General features: G+C 42.8%; 1 protein-coding gene across 1 annotated transcript in view; it reads right to left on the reverse strand.

Moving 5' to 3' along the window:
• Nucleotides 1-14,931, reverse strand: part of NME7 (NME/NM23 family member 7) — an 86,488-nt gene that overhangs the window by 4,005 nt on the left and 67,552 nt on the right. The window contains exon 11 of the mRNA XM_079330348.1: nt 9,851-9,958. Coding sequence (XP_079186474.1) covers nt 9,851-9,958 — 108 coding nt within the window. The remainder of the gene's footprint in view (nt 1-9,850; nt 9,959-14,931) is intronic.

Genomic DNA, 14,931 nt, shown 5'->3' on the forward strand with positions numbered 1-14,931 from the left:
GCCCTGGCTGAGCACAGACAAGTGTCAACTGAACAATGTGTGCCCTAACAGCATGGAAAGGCCAGGCAAAATTGTAAAGAGGGAAGCAGATCAAGTGAGACAGCCAGTTTTCCAAGACAGAGCAAAAGATCTTGGTATTTACACAGGGCCCTGCACAGGCACAAAGTGTGCTGAAGATTCCAAGAGTAAGGCACTTACAATTTAATTCTCCTTCTGTCCAGAAAACACTGCAAACAGCAGTGCTGATGAGAGGTGCCTGCTGAGCAGCTTTGGAGTCAGAGCTTTTGTCTACAGGCCAGACCCAGGCTCACTTTGGGCTGTAGCAACACTCTACACAGGTAGAACTACAGCCTCAAAGAAACCCCAGCACTGAAAGGGTACCTCAACTCTCACTCCCCTTGCTCCCCTGGGCTGGCAGATCTTGGTGAGACTCTGTTAGTCTCTTTCATGGCAGAAGCCAGGGGGCTGACAGGTGACACACTAGCAAGATAAGGGCTGGGTTCACAGATTGACTTCTCATCCATCACCAGGAAGATGACAGTAATTTTCAGTCCTTCCTCATCTCTGCAGAACCAAAACTGGCAGCTGAGAGATGGAAGTCTTTTCCATCCCTGTATCCACTAAGGGCCTGTCAAGAGTCTTGGTGCCCTCCATGCAGTTAGACAGACACTCACCAGCACCCTCTCCCCAAAACCACCACAACACTCTCTTTGGTCAGTGTAGGCATCCAGGCACATGACCCAGAGTCTTTGCTGACCCAAAGTTTCAGCAACAGTACACTCCCCCTAAACATTTAGGTCAGATAAATTTTTACATGTTATCTCAGTTTGAGGTCTGTAGGAAAGAAGTGGGAAACAAAAGATTTTTTTGCCCATTAACATTGATTTGTATATCTGCAAAAACTCATCAATGCTGTTAGCAATCATACTTGCTAACATCTAACACCTAAACCACACCTGAGCTACAGCTCACTCAGCTGATTCTCATGACTAAATCATTAGATTAACACACCAAAACCTCCATGGATTCATAGCATCCTTTGTGCCACAAGCACTCCAGAAAGAAAACTGGTTGTCAAAGAAGATGGTCTGCTTACTTACTTACTATTGTATGTGTTCTGAAAATAAAGTGTTATTTTCCCACACAAATCTGAAGAGGGTTTAGTTTATTTTTTAAAAAAAGGACAGGTTTATTACTCCTGCCTCTCTCCCAAGTGTCACAAAATTGAAGAAATAAAGCCAGACAGGCTGCCCAAGACAGAACAATTTGTACACATGCACTTCAACTATCCACATGAATTTCTTAAGTAGAGCTAGGATAAAAACCCTTATGCACCAAAAAATCAACCTTGCAACAGAAGATTGTATTACAAAAACACTACAGGATAACACAGAGTGCACTGTGCTTTTATGTTGTGTGCTGTTAGTATGGCCACCTCAAAAATTGTATATGGTTATGTTCAACTCTGAAAACACAGTGGAAGAGAAGAGCAAGGGAAATTATTTGGAAATTGTAACAATAAAACAAAATATTAGAAAACTGAAAATTGCAAACAGGAAGGAAATGAGAGGACAAGACAGTAGTTCATTACACCACAGTCACAAATATCAAGAATGAGTTTTATGTTATTTACTGTAATAAAAATAAGTGAACTCTGAAACAACTTTAAAATAACAGATGATTTTATATCATGTGTAACTACAGTGCTGACTCAGATCACTGATTTCTGAACCACAGATACTTGTAGATTTAACAAGAAGGTGCAGGTTCATTTAATCTTCTCAGTCCCCATCATAAGCCAACTGCTCTGTAGCTGAACATATTAGTTCAGAACTCTCTCACCTGGAGTTCTACTTCTTATTTAGTAGCATCTTTGGTCACCAACAGAACACATCAATGGCTTGATACAGCTACTGGAATGAAATAAAATGTAAGATCCCATCTCCCATCAGATGTGACAAACTCCAATATGACAGCAAATAGTGCTTTCTGAGGATCCCAAGCAACTCACTGAGGAGCACTGTGTCTGCACTTCACACTTATCTTGAGGGACACTTGCTTGCCTGCCTCACAGACAGGAGTTGCTGTGGAGGTCTTGCAGGATGCCCTTGAAGCAGCAAGCTGAGGTGAGACAAGACACCGTAAGCGCACCACAGGTGTCAGTGCAAGCTGCAAACACATCACAAGCACAGGATAAAAACACTGGAAAGGGCCCCTGCTGCTTGTACCTGCAGTATCTGAGTAAAGCCAGGTTTGGATGTGTTCATACAAGCCACAGGCCTTGCCAATGCTGAGCAAAGTCTCTCCAGCCTGCTCACGAAGCACTGACAGTCATGGTCCTCACAAGCTACCAGGTTATGGCCAAGAGGGGAGGAAGTGATCACAGAGAACATGTTTTCCAACACGAGGATGGAAGCAGCAAACAAATAAACAAAGTCGAAGGCACTCAGCATTTAAAGCCTTTTCTGAACAACCCTGATGTTCAGCAGATTATTTGTGCTGGAGATGCAATAGGCTACATGTGGCAAGTGTTAAAACTACAAAGATTAGAGAGCAAAAAAATATCCTGAAAAAAACTACCAAAGGCACCACTAGCAATGGCTCACTGTGGTGACAGGAAACATTCCACCAAACCAATGGCATAAATTCCCCAAGGCTAGTGCTCAAAGACCCTTCTGAGAGATGTCACTGAATCTAGAAAGCTCCATTTCCCTGTGGAATGAGTCAGTGTTAAAGGGCCGAGAGATTCTTTCGAGTCTCATCAGCTTTCAGTGATTTCAACACTGCTGCCAAGCACCAAACCATGTACTGCCATGGCAGGACTGTCCTCGACACCTCAGTGACCAAGTTACTGTTCAATGGCTGGACTAAGGCTGAGGGAGCCCACAGTTCCCAGTTTGTTGCTGGATAGTCTTGGCACACTATCTCTCCCCAGCAGAACAGCAGTAATTGGCACCAATATAGAAGGAAACTTGTCCACTTAGCAACTCTGAACACTTCAGAGAGAATTGCTTCTTGCTCAGAGACCTGCTGACATATGTCAGTGTATCTCAGGAATAGCTGTGGATGCATCATTTCTGCCAGTGCACTTAGGGGCTAAAGACAAAAAGGAAGAATGCAGCTCTTACTGAAACCAGAAGATGCTGGGTGACTTCAAGGAGCCCTAGACTACAGCCAACATCCTTTCAGGTGACCACTGCCATGCTGTTTTGTGTTTGCACAGCTGCTAGCACAGGACAACAGCGTCTAAGCCCTGCAGTTCTACAACAGCACAAAAACAGTAGTGGGATGAGAATACACTTTGAACCATTAGCTATTATTAATCACGAAAGAAGAAGTAGTTTCTAGAGCTTGACAAGAAACTCCAGAAACTCTTGACTCAATACATCCCATGGTATTAGCATCTATGACAGACAGGAAACCTTATGCACAGTTTTCTATTCATATTAACACATTTGGCTTTGGGTTTTTCCTCCCATGTTCCACATATATTTCAACACATGCATGAAAATAACTTTCTTAAATTCTCCTCTTAAACACTGCTGGTTGATGGTAGTCAGTGAAGGATGCTGCACTGAGAAGGGAAGGGGTAAACCCTACATAAGAAGCACCAGCAGAGCTAATGATTTATTTGACCTCTGAGAGAGAGGTGCAACTAGCTGAGGTCAGTAACAGGAAACCACATAAAAATTTATGTTCATCTCACAGCATGTGTGTTACAGAACAACAGTATTTCTCTTACCCCCCAAATAAGGTTCAGGGCTCCTTGCTCCAGAAAGGAAGGATATTCTGAGCTTCTACATGGCTGTAAAACTACAGCATGCCCTTACTGATCTCGCTGTATAAGCTGCTCCCCTGGGCTTTTTTGTTTTCTTTGCTGTAGTTTGCCCGTGGTGCAGCTGAGTTGCAGCCCAACTGCTGCTCTGCTTCAGCTGGAGGAAAAGGAGAAATGGAAAAAGGGCCTGGGCTTTTTGGTTAAAAATGAGAACATGCTGAGGGTAAGAAAGAAGGCAGCAACCTCAAAGACACAAACTGGGTCTCAGATGAGTTATCAAGAAATGTCACGCCTTCCCTCCACCTTGACCTCCCCTCCACAAAATTACTTTGCTCAGCGCAACACAAACACGTGCCAAAAGCCAAGCCCTGTTTATCACAGAGGTTACCTTCAGGATCAGGTGAAACTTAAAGAGCTTTGGCAGCTGCTTGGTTCACACTCATTAACTTCTTCTCTCTGGCACTTATAAACCCCAGACTTGGCAGAACAAGGGGTTACTGGACATCGGATTTTACCCAGAAGTGGAAGCACAAGAGGTGAACTACTTCACAACTGTTTAAACAAGTTCCTGGTTTAGTTTGCCTGTCTAGCCCACAAGCAAAATAATTATACAACCTGTGCTTGAAATGAGGTACACGTGACCTAATAATACAATAATCTTTAAAAGAGAAATCACCAATGTCTTCAATATCCATCCATCTAGTACTGCTATTTTTAACTCTTTATTTCCTTCAGATAGGTCTAGGGGAAAGGATTACTCAATTCTCTGTACAAGTATATATACAGCATCAGGAAACATTGCAACACAGCATTCCAGTGCTGGCTAACATGTTCTGATACGCGAAATCACCACCAAGTAAGATTAAGTTTTCCTACACTCCAGATTCTTTCCAACTTGTTCCCACAGCTGTTGGATAAAAAGTCTCAGAAAGTTTCAATGGAGAAGCACTTGAATCATAATAACCATTATCTAGGGATAGACCTCCCTAGAAATCATCTTGTACCAGGAGAGACAGAAATTTCCAACTGACAGACAAAAATAGCTACTGCTTGGATGAAAACTTGAGAGAAAAAAGTGCTAAAGCCAACCTCACCCAAACCACTCAATTTTTATTACTTTTCACTGGAAGTGGTGAAAAGCATTTTACCCTGGATTATGCAGCTCAGTATAGGCCTTTAATAAAATACTTCATTGCAAAATTGCTGTATGACTGAGTGAAACAATGGCTTCCTTATTAAAATATTTTAAAGACTCCTGAGGGAAATGCAGACGGCTGAAATGCCCTCAGTGAAAGGTTCATTGCCATGCTATGCACTTCTGCTGTGTAATGTTTTACAAACTGGGCTGCTCTGTGAATGGAGAGAGGTAGCTCTCGGCTGGCAGAGGCAGCTTGCCTAATACCAGTCAAGTTAATTGGTAACAAGCAATGCAGGAGACCTTTGTTCCAAGTGTGACACACACAAATTCCACACTAAGCACATTGACGCTTCGGAGAGTTACTCATTGACATGCTTTATTAAATTGCTTGGACTATACCTCAATGCACCAAAAAATACTAATTTAACAGAGCTACATCCTTCTGATGCCTTCTGTCCTAAACTGCTGCACTCTAACCTCAGCCCACAGATCAGCTCATTTCTGTCACAGAAGCATTTCCAGGGTGAATAACATCAAGCACCTTGTGGCACACCCACGTGTGCAGACAATGGCAGTGGGCAGCCAAGGAGGCAGCACACAGGAAAGGGCAAGTTGGCAGCACAGTGCTTCTGTAACAGGAAGTGGTTATGGAAGCATGTGGTGTGCTCCCCCCTCCAAAGCGAGTGCTCCCCTGTCTACTCTGAACAGCTTGCTAAAATACCACCCTTCCCTCAGCCTCCCTGAATAAATGGAAAGGGAAAGGAGACATAAGACATGCTTCTCCTGGCAGGATCTGGAATGCCAGACCAAGGACAGCTGGCCTCTAGCAGGTGGAACACACGCTACACCAAAAGCTTAGGAGCAGCACAGCTCTTAACACTCAGCAGAGCATTCAGTTTATACCAAGTCTGAGGAAAATAATCACGGTTTTCATTGTCCACAGCACCGACCTGGACAAAACAGTTCTGCTGAACTGGACCATCTGGTCACTGCTCACTGTAAGTATCACCTCCCATCTCCCCAAGGCCAGATTCAAGCAGCTGAACTTCCAGTGCCAGAGCTGTGGGAGCCTCTGTCCAGCAGATCACCATTGACCCTAGGTGATTATTACTTGTTTGCCTTAATGCCCTAGGAGCCATAAGCCAGTCTCACTGGTGCAAGGCTGAGCAAAGGAACAAAGAGCTTCCAGCAGTTTGTTGCACAGTCTGCCAGTCCCCAGCCCTACACTTGCACAACTGCACAGCTGAAATTCAAATAAGTGATAGGGAAAAAGCCAATCATCATGACAGCTCTCTCAGAAGACAGATGAAACCCACACTTCTTTGATAACAGCAAAGTCATCCCCCTTTGATAGGTTATTTTCATGTCTGTGAGTGCCACAAATAGCTCTGAGGCAAGGGAGAAGGCCAGCAAATGATACTCGAGGAGGTCCTCGCTCCTGCCTGTCTGGAAAGCTGCCCATGCCACCGAAAACTGACACGTCTCTCCCCGGTGCCGATGCCCAAGGGGGAGCCTGACGCACCCGGCAGCCATGCGGGGCCACACGCGGCGCCAGCGCTGGAGCGCCCCTGGGGACACAAGACTGGGAAGGCAGCTGGCACATCCCCCACTCGCAGGAAATCTTGAGAGATCACCCCCCTCTGCAGTTCCATTCGCAGCCCGGCAGGCACACAAAGGCACAGGTGAGCACACACCCGCAGCAATTGTCACGATATTGTCCCAGGATTAGTCACCGTATTAACAAGCGTAGCCCTCGGCAACACGGAGAGAAGCAGTTTCACCCAGAACCCAAGTTTTATCCATCCCACAGCAAATCCTTTTACATGCATATCTCGCCGAGGGCAGCATCCTCTCGCTCTGTGTCTGAGTACACACACACAAACACATGTATGGCTATTAAGGACTAGGTAATCATGCAAAGAAACCCCATGAGACAGACTGAGTGCACCAACACCATGGCACAGGAACAAAGCCAGAGTGGGTGGCTCAGCAGGCTGCACTGCAAGGGAGACCTTTCAGGTTCCCCCAGATGTGTGCATTCTATCATCTCCAGAGTGATTTTCTGCATTGCCCTCATTGGTCATTCTGCCCTCATGGAACTGCTCACATAAAAAACAAAACCAAAACCTTGAACTGAACAGTATGAGCAACAAATTACAGGCAGAGTATGACAAATCCCAGAAATTCTGGTTTTGTCATAACTGCAGTTCTAGGCTGCCAGTGATTTTTTTTTTTTTTTTAAACTATGTGGTTTCCTGCACAATCTGAAAGGTACTGAGCCACCTGAGATTGGGGAACTGAGGTGTGTGTACAGCACCACCTCCTGTGGAAAGTTTTACTCAATGTAGTTTCAGTGATGTGAATAAGGCCTTCATGACATTTGATTTCACTTCTTTAAAGAGGGATACAAACTGTGAAGTCTGGCAGCCACAATATCTTGTATCACTACTTTGATTAACAACTATTCCAGGAATGATCAATTTGAAGGAAACTTCTTTTGTTTAGAGAATGATGATTCACCAGATTCAATGGTTTTCAAGCTTCTATTTCAACAAGATATTTATCAGAAAAGTTCCTCAGGTCAAAGATGGTGAGTTGAGAAATAGAATCATCTTTCACCACATGTACATGACACATTTCTAGTCTGCTAAACAGAGCAGTTCCTTGGCACATAAAATATGCATGTTCCAGTCCTGGCTCTACCTGACTCAGAAGGAACATGAAAGCAGCTAAGTATTGTAATTACTTTCTCCAAATAGTACCTGCTTTATACAAAACCAAAAAAAAAAAAAAAAAAAAAACTTGACAAGAAGTAGAGCTGTAGAGCTGTACCTGCTTTGGATGTGGGAAACAAATGTAACTGCTTGCTCTGAATGAATGTCGTACACAACAACAGCAGCTGATTGAACCTTCAATCATGAAACTGCATCATCCCACAAATACTCCATTGCTACCAGTCTCCTTTCTCTACTCTTCCTCCTTTCTTTCCTCTTCTCATTAAAATGGGAAAGTGATGACAAGGCTGAGGAAACAGACTGTTCTGAGCTATTTGTGTCTATCCATTGTCACTTGTAAAAATACATTTTGTACTGATAAGAGGACACACAAGTCTATGAAGTGAATAAATAAGTGCTTGACCTAGTAAGACAAACAACTCATCTAAGAGATTTCAGGGCAATATTCACACTCCTGTATCACTAAACTAGGAATAAAAAGAGCACTGACAGCTCTACAAATAAAAACACACTGATTTTTCTGCTGTGACCAGTTGCATTTAAGGCTCAACTGCATCTCCCCTCCCTTCTTGAGCCAAAGTCAGTTATTCATTAATTCTGATATTCTTTAGTCACTGCCTAAAATGTGAAGTAGTTTGTAGAACAAAGACAGGAGTTAAGGGTCATAGTGGTGGGAGCAAGTGCTTGTATTTGCTCTTGGGGTTGGTTTGTTTGAGGGGGTTTTAAGATTAAAAGTGAACTTTCCTTTTTTCAGATCCATGGAAAAGAGGTCTAAGAGGAAAACATCGGAAAACTGCTGTACTACATTATTTAAGTATACTATTCTAAACTAGGTGCACAAGCAGACCCTTATTTAGTTAATTAGTCCTTGCTGTTCCCAAGACAGTGTTGTTCTGTCTCCTTTCACTGAGTACCCCTTAGTCATGATTTTTGGGAGAAAGGTCACAACCCTGCTCTTCCTAGTGACAGTCAATTAAGTGCAAAACACCAAAGCCACCTAGAAATTGGCTATTAACTTCAGGAAGCATTTAATCTAATCCTCAATTACCTATCTCATCTCCTCTAAGAAGTCTCCATTTGTGGACAATGAGACAGCAGCTGCCATTGCAAATTCCTCAAACTTCAGCTAGATCTTAAACTGGGTGATGAAAACTGCAGAGAAGGATGGAGAAATCTTAAGATAGTGCCAGTGTCTGGCACTAAAGATACCAGAGTTCTCAGGAAGGCACCAGTATGTTCCCTTCTTAAGGGAACATACTTCTGTTGTGCTTCCATAAACACTATGCATTTAAGGCCCATCATAGAATACTTGGTCAACCAGGGATCCTCCTTTCCATCTCCATTTGGTTCTGGAAGTTCAAAAGTCACAAAACCAATTAACACACAAACAAACCTACTCAGCTTTCTACACACAGTGTCAACAGCAGGAGTTCCTCCACATTTTCCTCCAGGATCCCTTGGGCACTGCAGGCCCTGCACACACAGGACATGCAGCCACAGCAGGAATCAGGACTGTGGCAGGGACACCTAATAAGCTGCTTTAGCATTAGCAGTGTAAATACTCCACACACCAACCAACAAGTACAGCTTGTTCTGATTTTCATAGTGAGTATTTCTGTCTTTACAAATTCCTTTAATTTAACATTTTCTCATTTTATTGAATTTTAATGAAGGCATACAAAGCCAAAATCAGATAATAATTAGTAAGTTAATATAAAACACAGGAAATATCAACTGATGTGCGTAAGTATGACTGTCTACAAATAAACCAGGGCCCTGTCTGGAGGATTTGAATCCCTAGTGCCATATTCCAAGCTCACTTTAGAGACAATCTAGATCAGGAGGGTGGTGAGCATCAGTGAGGGTGGTCATCCAAGGGCTAAGAAAGTGTCCATGCAGAACCACTGTTAGGTACTGATATTCAGACCCAAGGACACATTCAGACTAAGAGAAGACTCTTGACTTTCCTTATATTCAACACTTCACTGTACTATATTTATTCAAGAAAACTGAGTTTTTTTACAATATCAATATTAACTGAGTCAAATGCCTTCAATAAACCCTCTTTTTGTGTCTAGTCTGGTCTACAACACAGCTAACCTACATAGAAAACACCTACTGGCTTAAAAGAGTGTCAAGAGAAGCATTTCACTGTACAGCTTCCTGTGATATATGAGGACATGTTTGTCTAGCAAGCCTTACCTCTAAAAGTCCATCTTCAGGCAGGTCTGTGCAGTGAACAGCATTCTGAATCTTGTCCTTCCCAAAGACAGCACGCAGAGTTCCAGGTCGGAGGTGACGGGCTAATGCCTATTGAACACAAGCAAATCAGAAGGTCTTTGTGAACCACATTGTTTGTTTGTATCATGGATGCAAGAGAATCTTATAAAGTAAAATATTATTATGCAGGTGTAGTATATTAAGATGTGTGTAGTATACTATAAAAGAAAACATAGATTGAAAGCATCCTCAGGAGAAGGACTTGGGGGTGTTGGTGGTCGAGGAGGTTGACACGATCCAGCAACATGCCAATTGTATCCTGGGCTGCATCAAAAGCAGCACAGCCAGCAGGGCAAGGAACTGGATTCTCCTCCCCTGCACCACTCTGGTGACACCCCATCTGGAGTGCTGCATCCAGCTCTGAAGCCCCCAGCATAAGAAGAGCATGGACCTGTTGGAGTGAGTCCAGAGGAGGGCCATGAATGAAGCACCTCTCCTGTGATGACAGGCTGAGAGAGTTGAGGTTGTTCAGAGGGAAGTCTCCAGGGAAACCTTAGAGCAGCCTTCTGGTACCTAAAGGGGCCTACAACAGAGCTGGAGAGCAACCCTATTAGGACAGGTAGTGGTAGGGCAAGGATGAGTGGCTTTAAACTGAAAGAGAGCAGATTTAGAAAAATATTAGGAAGAAATTCTTCATTTTGAGAGTGGCAAGACACTGAGATAGGTTGCCCAGAGAATTTGTGCATGCCCCATCCTTGGAGGTGTTCAAGGACAGGTTAGATGAGGCTCTGAACAACCTGGTCTAGTGGAAGATGTCCCTGGCTATAGCAGGAGGGTTTGGAACTACTTGATCCTGAAGATCTCTTCCAATTCAAACCATTCTATGATTCTAAAAAGAGAAAAATTCCAATCTGTACTACACACACAGAGAACTGCTGAAAAAACATGACCAAGACTATGAATACCGGCTGGAAATTGGGTTAATCAAGCCATGTTGTGTGGCATACAGGACCCTTCATATTGCAGATACATCTTACCTTGTATTAACAGTTAGCTCATGTTAAGACCTTTGCAGCTCTCAAGCTCAAGATGTGCTGTCTGTGAGCAGACACAAAGATGCTGCTCTGCAGGTTGCTTCCCTTAACACTGAACTACTTGCTTCAGAGTCTGACATTTGTGAAGTCCAGCTGCTGAACAACCTCTCAGTCTTCTCCTTTGAAACTCACTAGTGCCAACACTTGATCCCCTCTAAGGATCAGTCCACACTCTACATCTTCCTTTGTTCTTTGAAATTAACATTTCAATACTCTTCATCTACAATGCCAAATACCTCTTAGGACTCTCAGAGGCCTTTTTACTACAGCAGATACTCGGGTCCTGAGATAACATTCCTCCCCTACATCTTTACTGTGGTATTTCTCTCATACCCCAGAGGACTGCCTTCATTGGCTCTCCCCTCTATCATACCCTATCAAGCCACAATGAAGAGCTGCTGAACTCATCTGCACTATCACTTTGCATTGTTGTCTTTTAACTCCTTTCCTATGCCACCCATGCACTTGGCCTCTCTTCCTAACACCCTGGAGGCTCTTTTCCAAGATCTAGCTCATGCACAGAGAAATCAACCCAGTTTTCCCTTCTTAAAACCCTTCAGATGTTCTCCCATGAGTGCCTGTGAGGGGACAGATGGATGACAAGCTCACACTACAGCTACTGAACAAAGAAAATAACTCCTTCCTTGAAAACAAAGCCTTTATCAGCCCCTCTCTGAACAGGCACTGGGTACATAAGGGTGTAATCACTTTGCAAGTGGCCAGTGCAGTTTCACTGAGCCAATCCTGGATGTTTGTTTCAGTGTCACAGCTGGAGGTTACTGTTCCCACAACTGTGTCATCAAACTGGATTGTCCAAGGATTTCTTAACTTCCAGTGTCAAATGAGTTTGAATTATCAGTAGCTCTTAGCTGATCCAGAAAACCTTGTAAAGGTACAAATAAGAACCAGTCCATGATGCACAGTCTCTTCTGGGATAGCAGTGAAAGTTTAAAGCTAGTCCCAAAAGACCTCACAAGAGCATTATCTGACTACAACATCCTTTGTCCACTTTTCAGCTTCACCTCTTGTTTATGTCTCATTACCAAACTAAGACAATTGGACTTTAAGGGCAAGAACTTCTTATAGCTCAGCAAGTCCTAGATATCTTCCTGTCATAACAATTAACAATTATTATGATGTTACCCACCCGGAAGACAATTAAACTGCTTTAATACTTGGAATGTGTATAACCAAAACATGTTATGAGGAGAAGTTTCAGTTCCTCATTGTTACTGTGTGTACATCACAGGTTATACAAGATCTTTTGATAACAATATCAAGGACATTTGAATAAGACACACTCAACATCAAACGAATTTTGCTTCAGAGGAAAGTTCAAGAGTTTCACTTTGGAAAAAAAAAAAAAGCCCCAAGGAGAAAAAAACCCTTTTCTACATGGTCCTCATTAAAGGCTTGAGATAAGGAAGTCTGCTGGAGAAACAAAAGTCACATGCCAGTATAACTGCCAGTGACACTTTAATCAAGCCTTCCTTGAAGCAACTGTTGATTGCAGTAACAACTAGCTGTCAGAAAGTTGGTAATAGCACTAGAGCTTTCAATCATTTTAATGAAAGTTTGGGAATACCAGAGAAATTATCATGGCTGTGAAACCTTTGGAAACAATTTAGAAGCAGATGAAGTCTAAAAAGCTAAAGCCTGGTATTTTATATCCTGTTTACTTCCTGTTCATCAAAAAATCTCAAAGTTCTGTACTCCAACAGGCCCAGAAATGCTGCTTCTTATGAAAATTCCACAAGGTTTTCCTTGATTCATCTTCTTCATCAAACCCTCTTATTTTTTTCTTCTCTCTGTTTTTCAAGAGTAGCTTGACTTACCATTTGTCCTAAGCCATCATTCCCACTTCACAACTTCATGACAAAAGATGTCATGTTTCGTCCTGTGGACTCTCTCTCGCTCACTAATGTGGGCAAAAGCTCCTGCTGTTGCACTGTGCAATCTCCTGTTCTGCCTTCCACTTTTCAGTGCAGGTTGTTACACATTCTAGTGCCCTCCTGAAACTCAAAGAGGGATGCATTCTGTTCTGCCCACGATTGCACTGGATCAGAAATGCTCAAAGGTAGGTCCTTCAGCACTTTACACTCTTAGCATCTAATTAATAAGAATCTAAATAAGCCTTTCTTGCAATTAATTAGCAAACAGGATGAAACATTTACATAGCCAAAAAAAGTACAATAATTGCCAATTCCAAAGCTTTACTATTCCACTGATTTCTTATCACACTACTGAGGAATCATGAAGAATCAAGACCTCTGTAAATGATGGAGATAACAAAGAGCTGTACTGTTCATATTCTGTGTCCTTGTGTACACATAGCTGGAAATCTTGGGAATGTTTCAGGGACAAAGAGAGTTCATTATGGAACTTATTGCTCATATCAAATATTAATACACACTCTTCTGGTCCATGACAGGACGCTCACCAGTCATTTTATTTATAGAGCTTCCTCTCTCACAACAGGGAGATACAAACAGTGGGCTTTGAGTTGGTTTCCCCATGCCCCACCCATCCCCTTTTAAAGCTTTTTCCTAAGCTTCTGGCTGAGTCTAGTTCCTGGAGTATAGTTTTGTGCAATGGTTTTGCAATGGAAAGGAGTTGAGAGTGGGATGATGGAGGAGTTAAGAGCAGTTACAGCTCTACCATATGCATGAGAGAAGACTGATGTGTGTGTGCTGGAGCTTTGTGTGCATGTCTAAACAGGGATGACACAAAACTGGCACCTCACACAAGAAGACACTGTCCATGGCAACAGAAACCAGGGCTGCTGTACCAAAAGGCTTCATCCTCTTTGGTCTTATTCAGCAGGTTATTTGATCACCCCTCACAGCTGAGGTTTGATCTACAGATAACCCTTTGAAGATCCTTATCCCATGCAAGATACAGATGCATATATTTCATGTTTCTCTTTATCATGTAACTGTGTCTAATGCAACACTGCCTGCATGAAGTACTTAGCACATTTCTAACTTTTTCTATTTCTACACAAGTGAAAGGAAACAAAAGTGTCACCAATGCCAATAAAATGTCAAAATCAAACTGAAAAAAATCATAAACATATTCCGAAGCAAAGCTCATTAACTGCCTTTCCTCCAAAAGGCATGGGCTGGATGGAAGTTATATAGAATAGTAACATGTATTCAAGCCAAAACTGCAGATTTCATGAAAATTTAGCTGAAACTGCAAATTTTAAGAAAATTTGGTCAGCTTTTCTTAAGCACTGTCTTGAATATTTAACTGGGTACTTAGAAAGGCCACTGAATGTATCAAAAGTACAAAAGGGAACTTTTACAGCTTGAAATTTTGTTCTTCTTAAACATGAACTAGAATGAAGGAACCTTGAAAATTTACCAGCCCTCTTGAAGCAGAATAAAAGTAAGAGTTTGATCAAACACTCTCTAGCCACAGTGTGCTCACTGGGCAGGTTCCTTCTTTCAGTTTTGCTTTCAGATCAGCAGCATTTAGAGGAACTCTTGGGCTGCAACATACTGCACAGATTCCTCTACACTCTCAGTAAAACAGTTTTCCTATTCTAGCTGAGCCCTGGCTGTGTGCCTGCTCCTTGGTCTTCTTGGCGCTGCTCATTCATCACTTTCTGAAGGCTTTGTGTTGACTTGGTATCACCACCTCTGCCTTCCCCACCCTGTGCTCATGAAGCTTTTCCCTTCTGCAGCTCTTTATGCTCTGTTGCTGTCAGGAATGAGGTGGTCCCTCTTTCCCCTTGAGGGTGTCACCTAATCCAGAAGGCAGAGCTAGCCTCAGGCAAACATGCAAGTGCCTTTCTCCTTCTAAGGACCAGCTATGCCCTTGTCAAGAGAACAAAACACACATTAACTTTGAACAAATAAAATAATGTAAATTCCACCACTCACCTTGGAATTTGTCTGGCTGACCTTTAGGTATTGGAAAACCTACTGCCTCATCCAAGCAAAGCACCTGAGCTTCCTCTGTAGT

Source organism: Erithacus rubecula, assembly GCF_903797595.1.
Source record: "Erithacus rubecula genome assembly, chromosome: 1".
Classification (NCBI taxonomy): domain Eukaryota; kingdom Metazoa; phylum Chordata; class Aves; order Passeriformes; family Muscicapidae; genus Erithacus; species Erithacus rubecula.